Source organism: Sus scrofa, chromosome 3 (assembly GCF_000003025.6).
Source record: "Sus scrofa isolate TJ Tabasco breed Duroc chromosome 3, Sscrofa11.1, whole genome shotgun sequence".
In the NCBI taxonomy this organism is placed as follows: Eukaryota; Metazoa; Chordata; class Mammalia; order Artiodactyla; family Suidae; genus Sus; species Sus scrofa.
In genome coordinates, this window is record NC_010445.4 from 69233551 (window position 1) to 69245164 (window position 11614).

At 41.5% G+C, this 11614-nt stretch overlaps 1 protein-coding gene across 6 annotated transcripts; it reads left to right on the plus strand.

Moving 5' to 3' along the window:
- Positions 1561–10159, plus strand: TPRKB (TP53RK binding protein). Of its 6 annotated transcripts, XM_021085603.1 has the most exons (8): positions 1561–2960; positions 4761–4793; positions 5418–5442; positions 5543–5640; positions 6099–6259; positions 7608–7730; positions 8853–9029; positions 10033–10159. In XM_021085603.1, exons 5-8 carry the CDS (start codon positions 6119–6121, stop codon positions 10117–10119), a joined length of 528 nt encoding a protein of 175 aa, XP_020941262.1. In that variant the 5' UTR covers positions 1561–2960; positions 4761–4793; positions 5418–5442; positions 5543–5640; positions 6099–6118; the 3' UTR covers positions 10120–10159. The 6 variants fall into 6 exon arrangements, with proteins under 6 accessions (XP_020941262.1, XP_020941263.1, XP_005662517.1 ...); XM_021085604.1 differs by lacking the exon at positions 5418–5442; XM_005662460.2 differs by lacking the exons at positions 5418–5442; positions 5543–5640 and adding an exon at positions 4026–4092 and having other exon boundaries at positions 1562–2960.

Below are 11614 nucleotides of genomic sequence, written 5' to 3' on the forward strand. Positions count from 1 at the left end.
TAAATCTGGCAGTTATAGCTTTTAATTTTTCAGCCACACATATGAAAGCAGGAAGTACAAGATCCTACAAATATTTAAACCTTTTAGGAATACAAAAAACAAGGTGACAGTTTATCAAGAAGTAGAGGTTTCATTTTGGGGGGTATTTTCACATGATGTGGGAATTGTTCCAGTTGCTCATTCTCACCAGCACTTAGTATTATCAGTTTTTTTTTTTTTTTAGTTTCTTTGAGCTGTTACAACACAGATGTAGTGTTGTCTCCTTGTGATTTTTAAAACAGCTGTAGAGATATAATTGACATATGATAGGTACACTGTACCTTTTTTACATGTACAGGCTGATAAATCTGACATGTACACATGCATGAAATCAATACCACAATTAAGCTAGAACATGCCTATAACCCCAGAGTTTCCTAGTGCCCCTTTGTAATTCTCCTTTTCCTTTTTTTTCAGGGCTGCACCTGCAGCATATGGAAGTTCCCAGGCTAGGGGTTGAATTGGAGCTACAGCTGCTGGCCTATACCACAGCCAGAGCCATGCCAAATCCAAGCCGTTCCTGTGACCTACTCCACAGCTTGCAGCAACGCCAGATCCTTAACCCAGTGAGTGAGGCCAGGGATCGAACCCACATCCTCATGGATACTAGTAGGGTTCTTAACCTGCTGAGCCACAACAGGAACTCCTATAATTCTCCTTTTAAGATTTATCTATGTTATTGTATGCACCAACAGTTGATTCCTTTTTACTGCCAAATTGTACTCCATCACATGGATATACAATTTGTCCATTCATTTAATGAGCATTTGGTCTCTTACCAGCTTTCACTGATTACAAACAAGTCACTGTGAACTGGAACAACTTTTTTAGTATCTGTTTTTTAATCAACTTTATTGAGACATACATCTATGAAATTACTCTTTTATATAGTATGTAATTTGGTAGATTTTAACAAATTCGTCCTCTCGTAACTAACACTACATCCAGACATAGAACATTGGCTTCACTGCAAAGGTTCCCTTGGGCTTTCTTTTCAGACATTGTTTCCCACTCCTGCCATCCCTAGCGACCACTAATTTGCTTTCAATCACTCTAGAATAAATTTTCAGTTCCTAGAGTTTTGCAGAAATGGAATCATACAGTAACATAGTTTTAGTTTCTTTTTTGCTGAGCGTGTTTTTAGATTCATCCATGCACTGTTGCAAGTATATTCATTCCTTTTATTAATGAATTGTATTTCATTACATGAATTAACCAGTATCCATGAATGGGATGGATTGTTGGGCCTTGGGTTTTTCCATTTACTCTGAGTAAAGTTGCTGTGAACATTCACCTTCAAGCCTTTATGTGGACATTTGTGGGTAAATACCAAGGAGTAAAACTGCTTGGTATGGTAGGTATACACTGAATTCTTTTATGAAACTGCCAAGTTTTTTGCCAAAGTGATAATGTACTATTTCATACTTAGAACAGCAGTATATGAGGGTTCCAGTTTGGGATGTTTGACACTTCATATTTTAAATTTTTAGATTTAAGTTCTTTTAAATTTTAGTCATCTTATGAGTACGTAGTTTTATCTCATTATGTTTTTAATTTGTATTTCCCTGACGAATAGTTATGTTGAGCACACTTTTTCATGTTTTTATTGGTCTTCCATATATCTTTTGTGAAGTGTGTTCAAATATGTCACCTTTTCTTAATTAGGTTGTTTCTCTTATTTTTTAGTTGTAGGTGTTCTTAATATAATCTGGATACTAGTCTTTTGTCAGAATAATTTTTTTCTGCATATATATTTCAACTGTGCTAAAGCCACACGGTTCTCTTTGCTCTTTCTTAAATATGCTAAGGCCCTATCTGTCTTAGAACTCTGAACTCTCTTTGTCGCCTGGAATGCTGCTCTTCCAGATACACATAGAACTTGCTTCCAGACCTCCTCCAGTCACTGTTCAAATGGTCCTTTTTCCTGAAATTTTTCTTAACCATCCTATTTTAGCACCACGCTCTAACCAACTGAGCTAACCGGCCAACTTTAACCATCCTATTTTAAAAGGTAATATCCACGGCCTGGCATTCCCCCCCTTTCTCAATTTTTTTTTTCTCCATTGCACATATCCACCGTGCGGCTGTATTTGTTAACATTTATCTGGATGATCCCCAACCATTAACATGGAAAATAATTATCTGCAGCCTGTTTAGGGGATTACTTCCTCTTTTGGAGACTGAAGCACTCAGGGGTGATAAATATGTGAGCCTGGCGGATGAAGAGGTAGATTCCATTAACGTACTGTCACCTATCCTTTCCTATGTACCCGAGGCCCGTCGCCGAGGGCGGTCGGCTCCAGATCCTTCCCCAAATGCCCGCGCCAGAAGCAAGATGCAAACTGAGTCCCGCCTGCCTCGAAAGAGAACTATTGACTCTCTAGCAGGGGAGACGCATGTAGAGCTCATCGGAGTCAGTACTTCACACGAAAAAGAGCTGAGGACGTCTCGTCCGACGCCATGCGGCTTCAGGACGAGGCGGCGACCCACAGCCAGCCCGCCAGAGGAGCCTCGCCGACCCCCTCGCCGGAAGTGGAGGAAGGAACCCCGGCTCTCCCTTGCTTTCGTAGACCGCACTCAGGTTGGAGAGGAAGGGTGTGCGGGAAGGCGGCCGACCACCTTCCTCCGGCTGGGACCGGGAAAGACGCGACGGACTCCGGGACGCCTGAGAGGGGGCGCAGCTGCCGCCGAGCTTCCGGAAGTTGAGGGTTTTGTTTCCGTGGGGAAGATCTTAAGAAACGGACAGGGACGCGCCGCTGAGTCCTCCCAGCGCAGTAGCGGGCCTGAACTGGGGGCTCAATCCCGGCGCCCGTGAGCGTGATTTTTCCGTGCGAGGCCTGTGGTTCCCTGCGACCTCGTTTATGGAGGGCTGTAAAGTCTAGCGGCGATACATCATCCTGATAGGCCCGCGTTTCACCAAGGTTGTGACAAAATCGGGAGCTAGACCTGGGGCTCTGGGCGCGCTGGTAAAGGGACTCTTTACCAGCGAGCTGAAGGGAGGAAGGTTTGAATGGGGACAGCTGCCTTTCCGGGAGGGCGGGGGGAAGGGAGGAGCTTGGAGATGCGGCTGAGAAGTCAGGACGGCAGTGGCGGACTGAGCGCGGTCAGGGGAGCAGTGCGCCCGGAAGCCCAACAGGGAGGAAGGGCCCAGAGTTTGAGTTTGGAACGCCTTGACCTAAACGGATTTCTCATAAGAGCAGCAGCAGGGCAAGATTTATATATAAAAGATTTATATATATATATAAAAAATAGTTTTTATTATTTATTTATTTTTGTCTTTTTGCCTTTTCTAGGGCCGTTTCCGTGGCATATGGAGGTTCCCAGGCTAGGGGTCGAATTGGAGCCATAGCCACCGGCCTACACCACAGCCACAGCAACGCAGGATCCGAGCCGCGTCTGTGATCTACACCACAGCTCACGGCAATGCCGGATCCTTAACCTACTGAGCAAGGCCAAGGATCGAACCCGCAAGCTCATGGTTCCTAGTTGGATTCGTTAATCACTGTGCCTCCACGGGAACTCCGATAATAGTTTTTAAATTATAGTTGATTTACCGTGTTCTGTCTATTTCTGCCTCACAAAGTGAGCCAGTTATGCATACATACATTCTTTTTTTCACATTATTCTCCATCATGTTCCATCACAAGTGATCATATATAGTTTCATGGGCTACACAGCAAAATCCCATTGCTTATCCATTCCAAATGCAGTAGTTTGCATCTGCTAACCCCAAACTCCCAGTCCATCTCCCTCCCTCCCCCTCCGTCTTGGCAAGCACAAGTCTGTTCTCCGTGTCCCTGAGTTTGTTTCTTTTCTGTAGATAGGTTCATTTGTGCCCTATATTAGATTCCAGATATAAGTGATAGGGTATTTGTCTTTCTCTTTCTGACTTACTTCACTTAGCATGAGAGTCTCTAGTTCCATCCATGTTGCTGCAAGTGGCATTATTTTGTTCTTGTTTGTGAAAAGATGGTTTTGACTCCCAGGTGGCGGCTGCATGATAGGAGGGCAGGAACTGTGAGCTGAGCACTTCTAGGAGGCCAAACTGTGGATGTGAGTTGGTGGCCCACTGTGGTGGCAGTGGGTATGGAGAGAATTGTATCCGTCAAGATATTAAAAATTGACAAGGAGTTCTCCTGTGGTGCAGTGGGTTAAGGATCTGGCGTTGTCACTGCAGCGGTTTGGGTCCCTGCTGTGGCCCGGGTTTGATTACTGGCCCCTGGAACTTCCACGTGCTGTGGGCAGGGTGAAAAATAAAATTTAAATTGACAAGACTTTTGGATTAGATATGGGATTTGAGTGAGAGGTCAGTATCCAGCAGTGACTCGAAGTTTCTGGACTGAATGAATTATGTAAAAGAAAAGCAAACTATTCTGACGTTTGCTAGAGGTCCTTTTTCCCCTCATGTAAAAACAAAAACCACATTTTTTTTCTCTCTGGTTGTATGTACTCATTATATATTTTGAGTACTCATTGTAGAAAATTCAGCACATAGAAAAATATTTATAGGAGACCTTAGAAATTGCCTTCAATTCTACTGCCCAAGATGGCCATATTTTGGTGTACTTCGTGTTTTTGTTTTCTGGGTGCATCTTCTTTTATAATTGGGTGTACATTTTATCTTTCTGTATTTTTTTTTCCATTGGACCTTGATTATGACTGAACTGCTGTGTGCCAGGACGTTATTCACAAATGTTCTTTTTTTCTTTTGTTACAATAAGAAAAAAGTCAGATGAAATTCCAGCAGGTCAAAGGTAATTTTTCGTTGTATTTTTCTTTCAATTTTGTGTGTGTGTGTATGTGTACCTTTTTTAAAAAACCCACAATTTTATGTTTTGATTTCCACATCAAATGTTTTAGTGTTATTTATTGCTGTTTTTATACATCCTTAAGTACTCTTCAAGACTACAGTTTTTAGTGGTTGTTTAGTGAAAACAAATCCTGTTACTAGTTCTTTTCAGCTTTTACTGTTAGGATAATGATAAGGACCTCTTGTTACATAAACCTTCAGATTGCCAGTTTATTCTTTGAGAAAAATGCTGTAAATGGAACCTCCTAGGTAAAAGGATAAAATGAACCTATCAAATTGCCTCACCCAAATATCTCATTAGGACTGATTGAAATTGTTTTAAAGATCAAATTTTTGCAATGCTTTGTTTTTCTGTGCAAGGATATGTCTTTGTAGTTATTTGTCATGTTTCTCTTATGTCTTTGTATATACCCCGTCCTTTTCTTGTTCAATTTATGTCTATAAAGGGCCAGTATTATTAAAGCATTGTGCCCTCCCTGCTTAAATCCCCATGTGTGAAATGAGTTCTCTGAGTCATGTCATACTTTTCCTCTGTAAGATTATTTTCTTCTTTCGTATTTGTGTCTAGGTGCTGCTAAAACATAAATCAAATGGTGAGATAAGAAAACTAAAAAGGCTAAGAAGTTGGAGTGAGGTTTCATTAATGCTAAAAGTAACCTGTGATCTAAAACATTTTTGGTAATCTGCACCTAGTTGTCTATTGGGGAAACGGCATCTCATCCACGGATCAGAGCCGGACTTACTGCACAAGCAGGGGATCAGGTGGCAACCTTGATCCTTCGCCAGGAATGGTAAAGGAAGCTAGAAACAGCAGGTTTAGGAAGACAGTATACTGTGAGAATGCCAGATGTGTTTTCGGGATAGATTTTTCTATTTTAACACTTTTATATGTTCTTATTAAAGTTACTTTGTTAGGGAGTTCCCAGTGTGGCTTGGCGGTAACAAACGTGACTAGTATCCATGAGGACTCGGGTTGGATCCCTGGCCTTGCTCAGTGGGTTAAGTATCTGGTGTTGCCGTGAGCCGTGGTGCAGGTCACAGATACGGCTCAGATCTGGCCTGGCTGTGGTTGTGGCTGTGGCTGGGGTATATGCAAGCAGCTGCAGCTCTGATTTCAACCCCCAGCTGGGCAACTTCCATATGCCACAGGCACAGCCCTAAAAAGCAAAAAAATATCTCGTTAAGTAAAGATATTTTTTTGTTAGTGACCTACGGTGTTAACTTTTGGTCTTTTGGTCTTGTGCAACAGAATCCTGTCTTATCTATGAAATGCAGTTAACAGAGCAACTGGACCTGTTTCCTGAGTACAGGGTGACCCTTCTGTTATTTAAAGATGTGAAAAATGCTGGAGCCTTGAGAAAAAAGGCCATGGAAGGTGGCATTGACGGCTCATTAATCAACCCTACAGTGGTAAGTACTTGTGGGAAGGAGTGCACTCTGCAGGGAGTTTAAGAATATGAAATATTTCTTGCTGTTACAGGTCAGCCCAAACCTGTTATCTTCAGGTAAAAAGGCCTTGTCCAAGCTGTGGAGTGGAATCAGATTTGGCCGACCTTGAATTAGCAGTGACTAGAAGCCAGAGCACCCCGCCCTAGGAGCTGTCAAAGGCGGTCCAGCCCTGATGTGATCGCAGCTGTCTGGGATCGTCTTCTCCTCTGAAAGAGAAAGTCTGGGAAGGAGGCACTGCATAGTGGTTAAGGGAACACACTGTAGAATCACTGTGACTCAAATCCCAGATATGCCATTTATTATGGCTTTGAGCAAGTGGTAGCTGACCTTTATATAAAGGTGTATTTGGCTCCTGGCATTGTTGCAAGTTGTTTACACACACAGCTGACTCAGTCTTCACGACAACCCATCCGTGACGTCCTAGGATGGTCTGCACCTCTAGATGAAATGCTAAGGCATTTGCTCCGGTTCCCTCGTGGTAACTGAGGACAGCTGGGATTCAGACCTGTTCTTTGCCGTGGTCTCCTCATCCATTACATGTGAATATAACATGGATATCACTGACAGCTGTGGAAAACGAAGGCAAAATGTTGACCATATGGTTTTTCCCATAATAATACCCCTCGGTAAATGTCGTTTTAAAACTTTTTACTATTGGAATTCCTGTGGTGGCTCAGTGGGTTAAGGATCCGGTGTTGTCTCAAGCTGCAGCGTAAGTTGTAGATGCCGCTCATGCCCTGCATTGCGGTGGCTGGGGTGTAGGCCGGCAACTGCAGCTCAGATTCCACCACCAGCCTGGGAACCTCCATATGTCTCAGGTGTGGCCCTAAAATGAAAAAACAAAAAAACCCAGCTTTTTACTATTTATCTAAGTTGCTTACAGTTTTACTTTTTTTTTTTTTTCCTTCCTTTTGTCCTTTTAGGGCCGCACCCGCGGCATGTGGAGCTTCCCAGGCTAGGGGTCTAATCGGAGCTGTAGCCGCCAGCCTACGCCACAGCTCATGGCAACACCGGATCCTTAACCCACTGAGCAAGGCCAGGGATTGAACCCACAACCTCATGGTTCCTAGTCGGATTTGTTAACCACTGAGCCACGACGGGAACTCTTGCTTGCAGTTTTAAAATTCTTTTTTCTTTTTTTTTTTTTACTGAACACTCAGGCCTTGAGATTATGAAAAAATTTAAAAATGTAGTCCATAGGAACTGGGATGAAGTAAAACACTGACCCTGGAGATAGCACGCTATGGGGCACATGTCTTCAGCGTACTCCAGATTCTCTGTGTATAATATTTTTTGTTCTCTTTGGTAGATTGTCGATCCATTTCAGATACTTGTGGCAGCAAACAAAGCAGTTCACCTCTACAAACTGGGGAAAATGAAGACAAGAACTCTATCTACGGAAATTATTTTCAATCTTTCCCCAAATAATAATGTAATTAATATTTATTTACTTTATAATTGTTGACCTTGTCATGATAGCCTGTGTGTTACTTGGTGTTGGGTTGGAGCCTGTTAATACTAAACCAAAACAATAGTGAAGACAGCTCTGGACAGAGTTGGGGTTTAGCACTGCTCTCTTACTAGGCAAATAAGCTTTGGAGACGCTTCACATGTGTGTAAACAAAAATTTAGCTAAATTAAGAGGATAGTTTTAATTTGTCCTTCTTACCACGTAGAGTCAGGAAGATCACTAAATGATATCTGAATGATTAGCCATGGATGCCTGAGTGTTGTCATGCGTATCTTTCATTCTGCCTGTAAACTCTTTGAGGATAGCATCCATGTCTCTTCCATATACCAGAAGCCTGCCTGGTACCTAAAACAGCCCTTAACACATGCTCTCTCACACACCCACTGCATGTAACAGTTTGTGGTTTCAGATACTGCTAGTAATCAAAGTTATTGAGTTAAAAACATTCCACCTGGAGCCATTAAAAAAACAACACTGTAATTTTGCTGATGAAGAAGTTTTAGTGTTCCTACTACTGTTAAAACAAGCAAGTGCTGACATCAAGAGAAAACTTAGGAAAACTGTGGCAAGGTTTAAAATACAGATGTTTAGGAAGCTTATAAAATGCATGGTAGGAGAACTCCCCAGTACTTGGGGGAAAAATCACTCCATAAATATTGTTTGAGATCAGTGAAATAACTCAAGAGACTAAGCAATTCATAAACAATTATTGAGTTGTCCCTGTGTCAGTTCTAGGGGCAGAAAAAAAACAAAAATGTTCCTGAACAAGGCAGATGAACTAGACACAAAATTCAAATGCCCTAAGATAATTGATATACGAGGGCTCTCCAGGCAGAGGACAGAGTATGAGCATAGACAGAGAAGCATGAGATGACAGGCTCTCCAAACAGTCCTAAGTGGCTAGAGGGTCACTTGGGGTTGGGGGGTGGGAGGGATGGTTTGTGCAGGAAGGGGCTGTGGAAGAGAACAACTGTAGGCAGAACCATTAGGATCTAAAAAATAAGAATCTGACCTGGAAAGAGTGGCAAGGGGGAGGTGTTTCAGATGAATCTACTGATTTTCTCCCCCCCGCCCCACCTTTAGATTTCAGAGGCCTTGAAAAAATTTGGTATTTCGGCAAATGACACTTCAGTTCTAATTGCTTATATTGAAGAGGGAGAAAAACAAATAAATCAAGAAGACATCATATCTCAGGTAGAAGGTCATCAAGTTCCTTTGAAAGAACTCACTGAAATAACAGATATTACAGAAGTCAAAAAGGTTTGTAAATCTGAATTTCTGGAAAGAGCATGATAGATGTGAATAATGTTTGCTTATTTTTCACCAGTGCTTCTATGTTTTTTTTAACTTTTAAGAAAGTTAATGTAATAAAGTATTACTTGGCATTCCTCTCATGGCTCAGTGGTTAACAAATCGACTAGGAACCATGAGGTTGCAGATCTGATCCCTGGCAGTGCTCAGAGGGTTAAGGATCCGGCATTGCCGTGGGTGTAGGTCGCAGACACGGCTCGGATCCGGTGTTGCTGTGGCTCTGGTGTCAGCTGGCGGCTACAGCTCCGATTCAACCCCTAGCCTGGGAACCTCCATATGCCACGAGTGTGGCCCTAGAAAAGGCAAAAAGACAAAAAAAAAAAAAAAAAAAAAAATTACTTGAAAAATAATTACAGGTGCAAAGAATTGGAAGATGCAGAATTACATAAGATACAGTTAGAAACTTACTTGATAAGATCATTCTTCAAAAAAGATAACTTTAACTATCAAACTTACGTAGTACATTTGAAATATAAAATAATTATAGTATGAAGTTACTATCTAGATGTGTGCTTTTAAAATTAATATATGAGTTCCTGTCATGGCTCAGCAGAAACGAATCTGACTAGTATCCATGAGGACACAGATTCCATCCCTGGCCTCGCTCAGTAGGTTAAGGATCCAGCATTGCTGTGGCTGTGGCGTAGGCAGGCAGCTGCAGCTCCAATTCAGCCCCTAGCCTGGGAGTCTCCATATGCTGCAGGTGCAGCCCTAAAAAGACGAATACAATAAATACATAAAAATTTATTTGTTTAGAGTCATCACCATAACTAAAAAAGAGTGCTTTTGACAGTGATAAATTTCCATCTACTTTTCATACTTTAACTACGTTGTGATTTCATGCCATCATTCCAATAACTGAGTGATAATTTCACTTATACATGTTTGTATAATAAAAATAAATCGTGCATGAACATATTAGCATGTCATAATCTGTCTTTTATTTTTACAGATATATAAACTGTCTTCACAAGAAGAAAGAATTGGGACATTATTGGATGGTATCATTTGTAGAATGTCAACAAAAGATGTTCTGTAAAATAATAAATATATTAAAAATTTTCAGCATTTATAAAAAACTGGTTTTTTTCCAGATTATAAAAATCTATTTTGTTCATCATAGAAAATTTTAAAGCAGAATGGCAGCAAAGGGGAAAAAAAAAACACTCCTGGTCTTATCCCTAATATTTTAAAAAATAACCAGTTAGTATTATGCTATTGTCTTGCTTTCTATTTCTGTTCAAATAGGTTTTATTTTTATATAATTAGAAAAATTGCAGACATTTATCGGATGTGTACAGTGTACTAGGTTCTCGTCTTTCTATGACTTTCTATCCAGCAGCCCATATTCCTGCACTTATTTCTGGCTACTGCAGCATTGCCCTTCCAAGCCTCCTGGTTCCAGGTTTTTACATGCAAGAATATGTTTAATTCTAAGAGTGTCACATGAGGTAGATATACCCGCATTTTACACAAAGGCAACTAAAAGCTTGTAGAAATAACAGGTAACTTGCCCGAGTTTTACAGCTAAAAATCATGTTTTATAAGTGGTTTTGGATTTTTTTTTCTCATTTTGTCTTAAAATATGATTGTATCAGTCAAGGTAGAATAGGATAGGGATCAACAAACTTTCTGTGAAAGACCAGATAGTAAATATTTTCGGTTTTAAAGGCCACCTGGTGTTTGTTGCTTCTACTCGGCTCTTGCTGTTCTAGTGCAGAAGCATACACAGACAGTGTAAAAAAAAAAAAAAAAAAAAGTATTCCAGGGAGTTCCCCAGTGGCTCAGTGGGTTAAGGATCCAGGAGCTGTTTTTGCTGTGGTGTGGGTTCTATCCATGGCCTGAAAACTTCCACATTCAGCAAGAAAAAAAATCTTCCAGTAAAACTTTATTTACAAAAATAAGCAATGGGCAAGATTTGACCTGAGGGCAATGGTTTCTGGACTCGGGGGTGGGGGGTAGGTTAGGCTGTAATTAGGGTCCCTAAAGCTCACTGCCTTCGTACCACAAAAATTCGTGTCTGGCTCACTCTGCAGTGTGACTCAGTAGGAAGGTTCACTGCAGTGACTCGGGAATCCAGGCTGCTGAAGGCTTTATGTCAATATGTGCTCTGTGGGTCACAGCCTGGCTAGAAGGCATGCTGTGAATTACACAGTGACTCTTAAAGCTCCCACATGGAAATGACAGGTGCTTAGATTCATATTTCACTGTCCAGTCACATAGCCATGCCAGCGTCATAAAGGGTGGCGGAATGGGGTCCTCCCCTGTGCTGGAGAGGGAGAGGTAGAAATCCTTAGGGGACAGATATTTCCACTGTGGTCATAAATAGTAAAGTATAAATGTGCATTGCTTTGAATGCAGTGAATACGGCGCTAAGCATTTTATATGCACTGCCTCATATGGTTCTCTCTACAACCCCGAGATTTTAACACAGCAAGGAAGTAAATTTAGTCTCTGAAGTTATTTCAAAAAATTTCAGAAGTTCCCGTCGTGGCACAGTGGAAACGAATCCGATTAGTAACCATGAGGTTGTG

What these genes read in the sequence shown, in the direction of transcription:
- TPRKB (XM_005662460.2), top strand. Translation starts at nt 4,772, where the DNA reads ATGAAATTCCAGCAGGTCAAAG. An exon ending in CATTAATCAACCCTACAGTG is followed by an intron (nt 6,260 to 7,607) that starts GTAAGTACTTGT and finishes TCTCTTTGGTAG; the next exon opens with ATTGTCGATCCATTTCAGAT. An exon ending in ATATTACAGAAGTCAAAAAG is followed by an intron (nt 9,030 to 10,032) that starts GTTTGTAAATCT and finishes TTATTTTTACAG; the next exon opens with ATATATAAACTGTCTTCACA.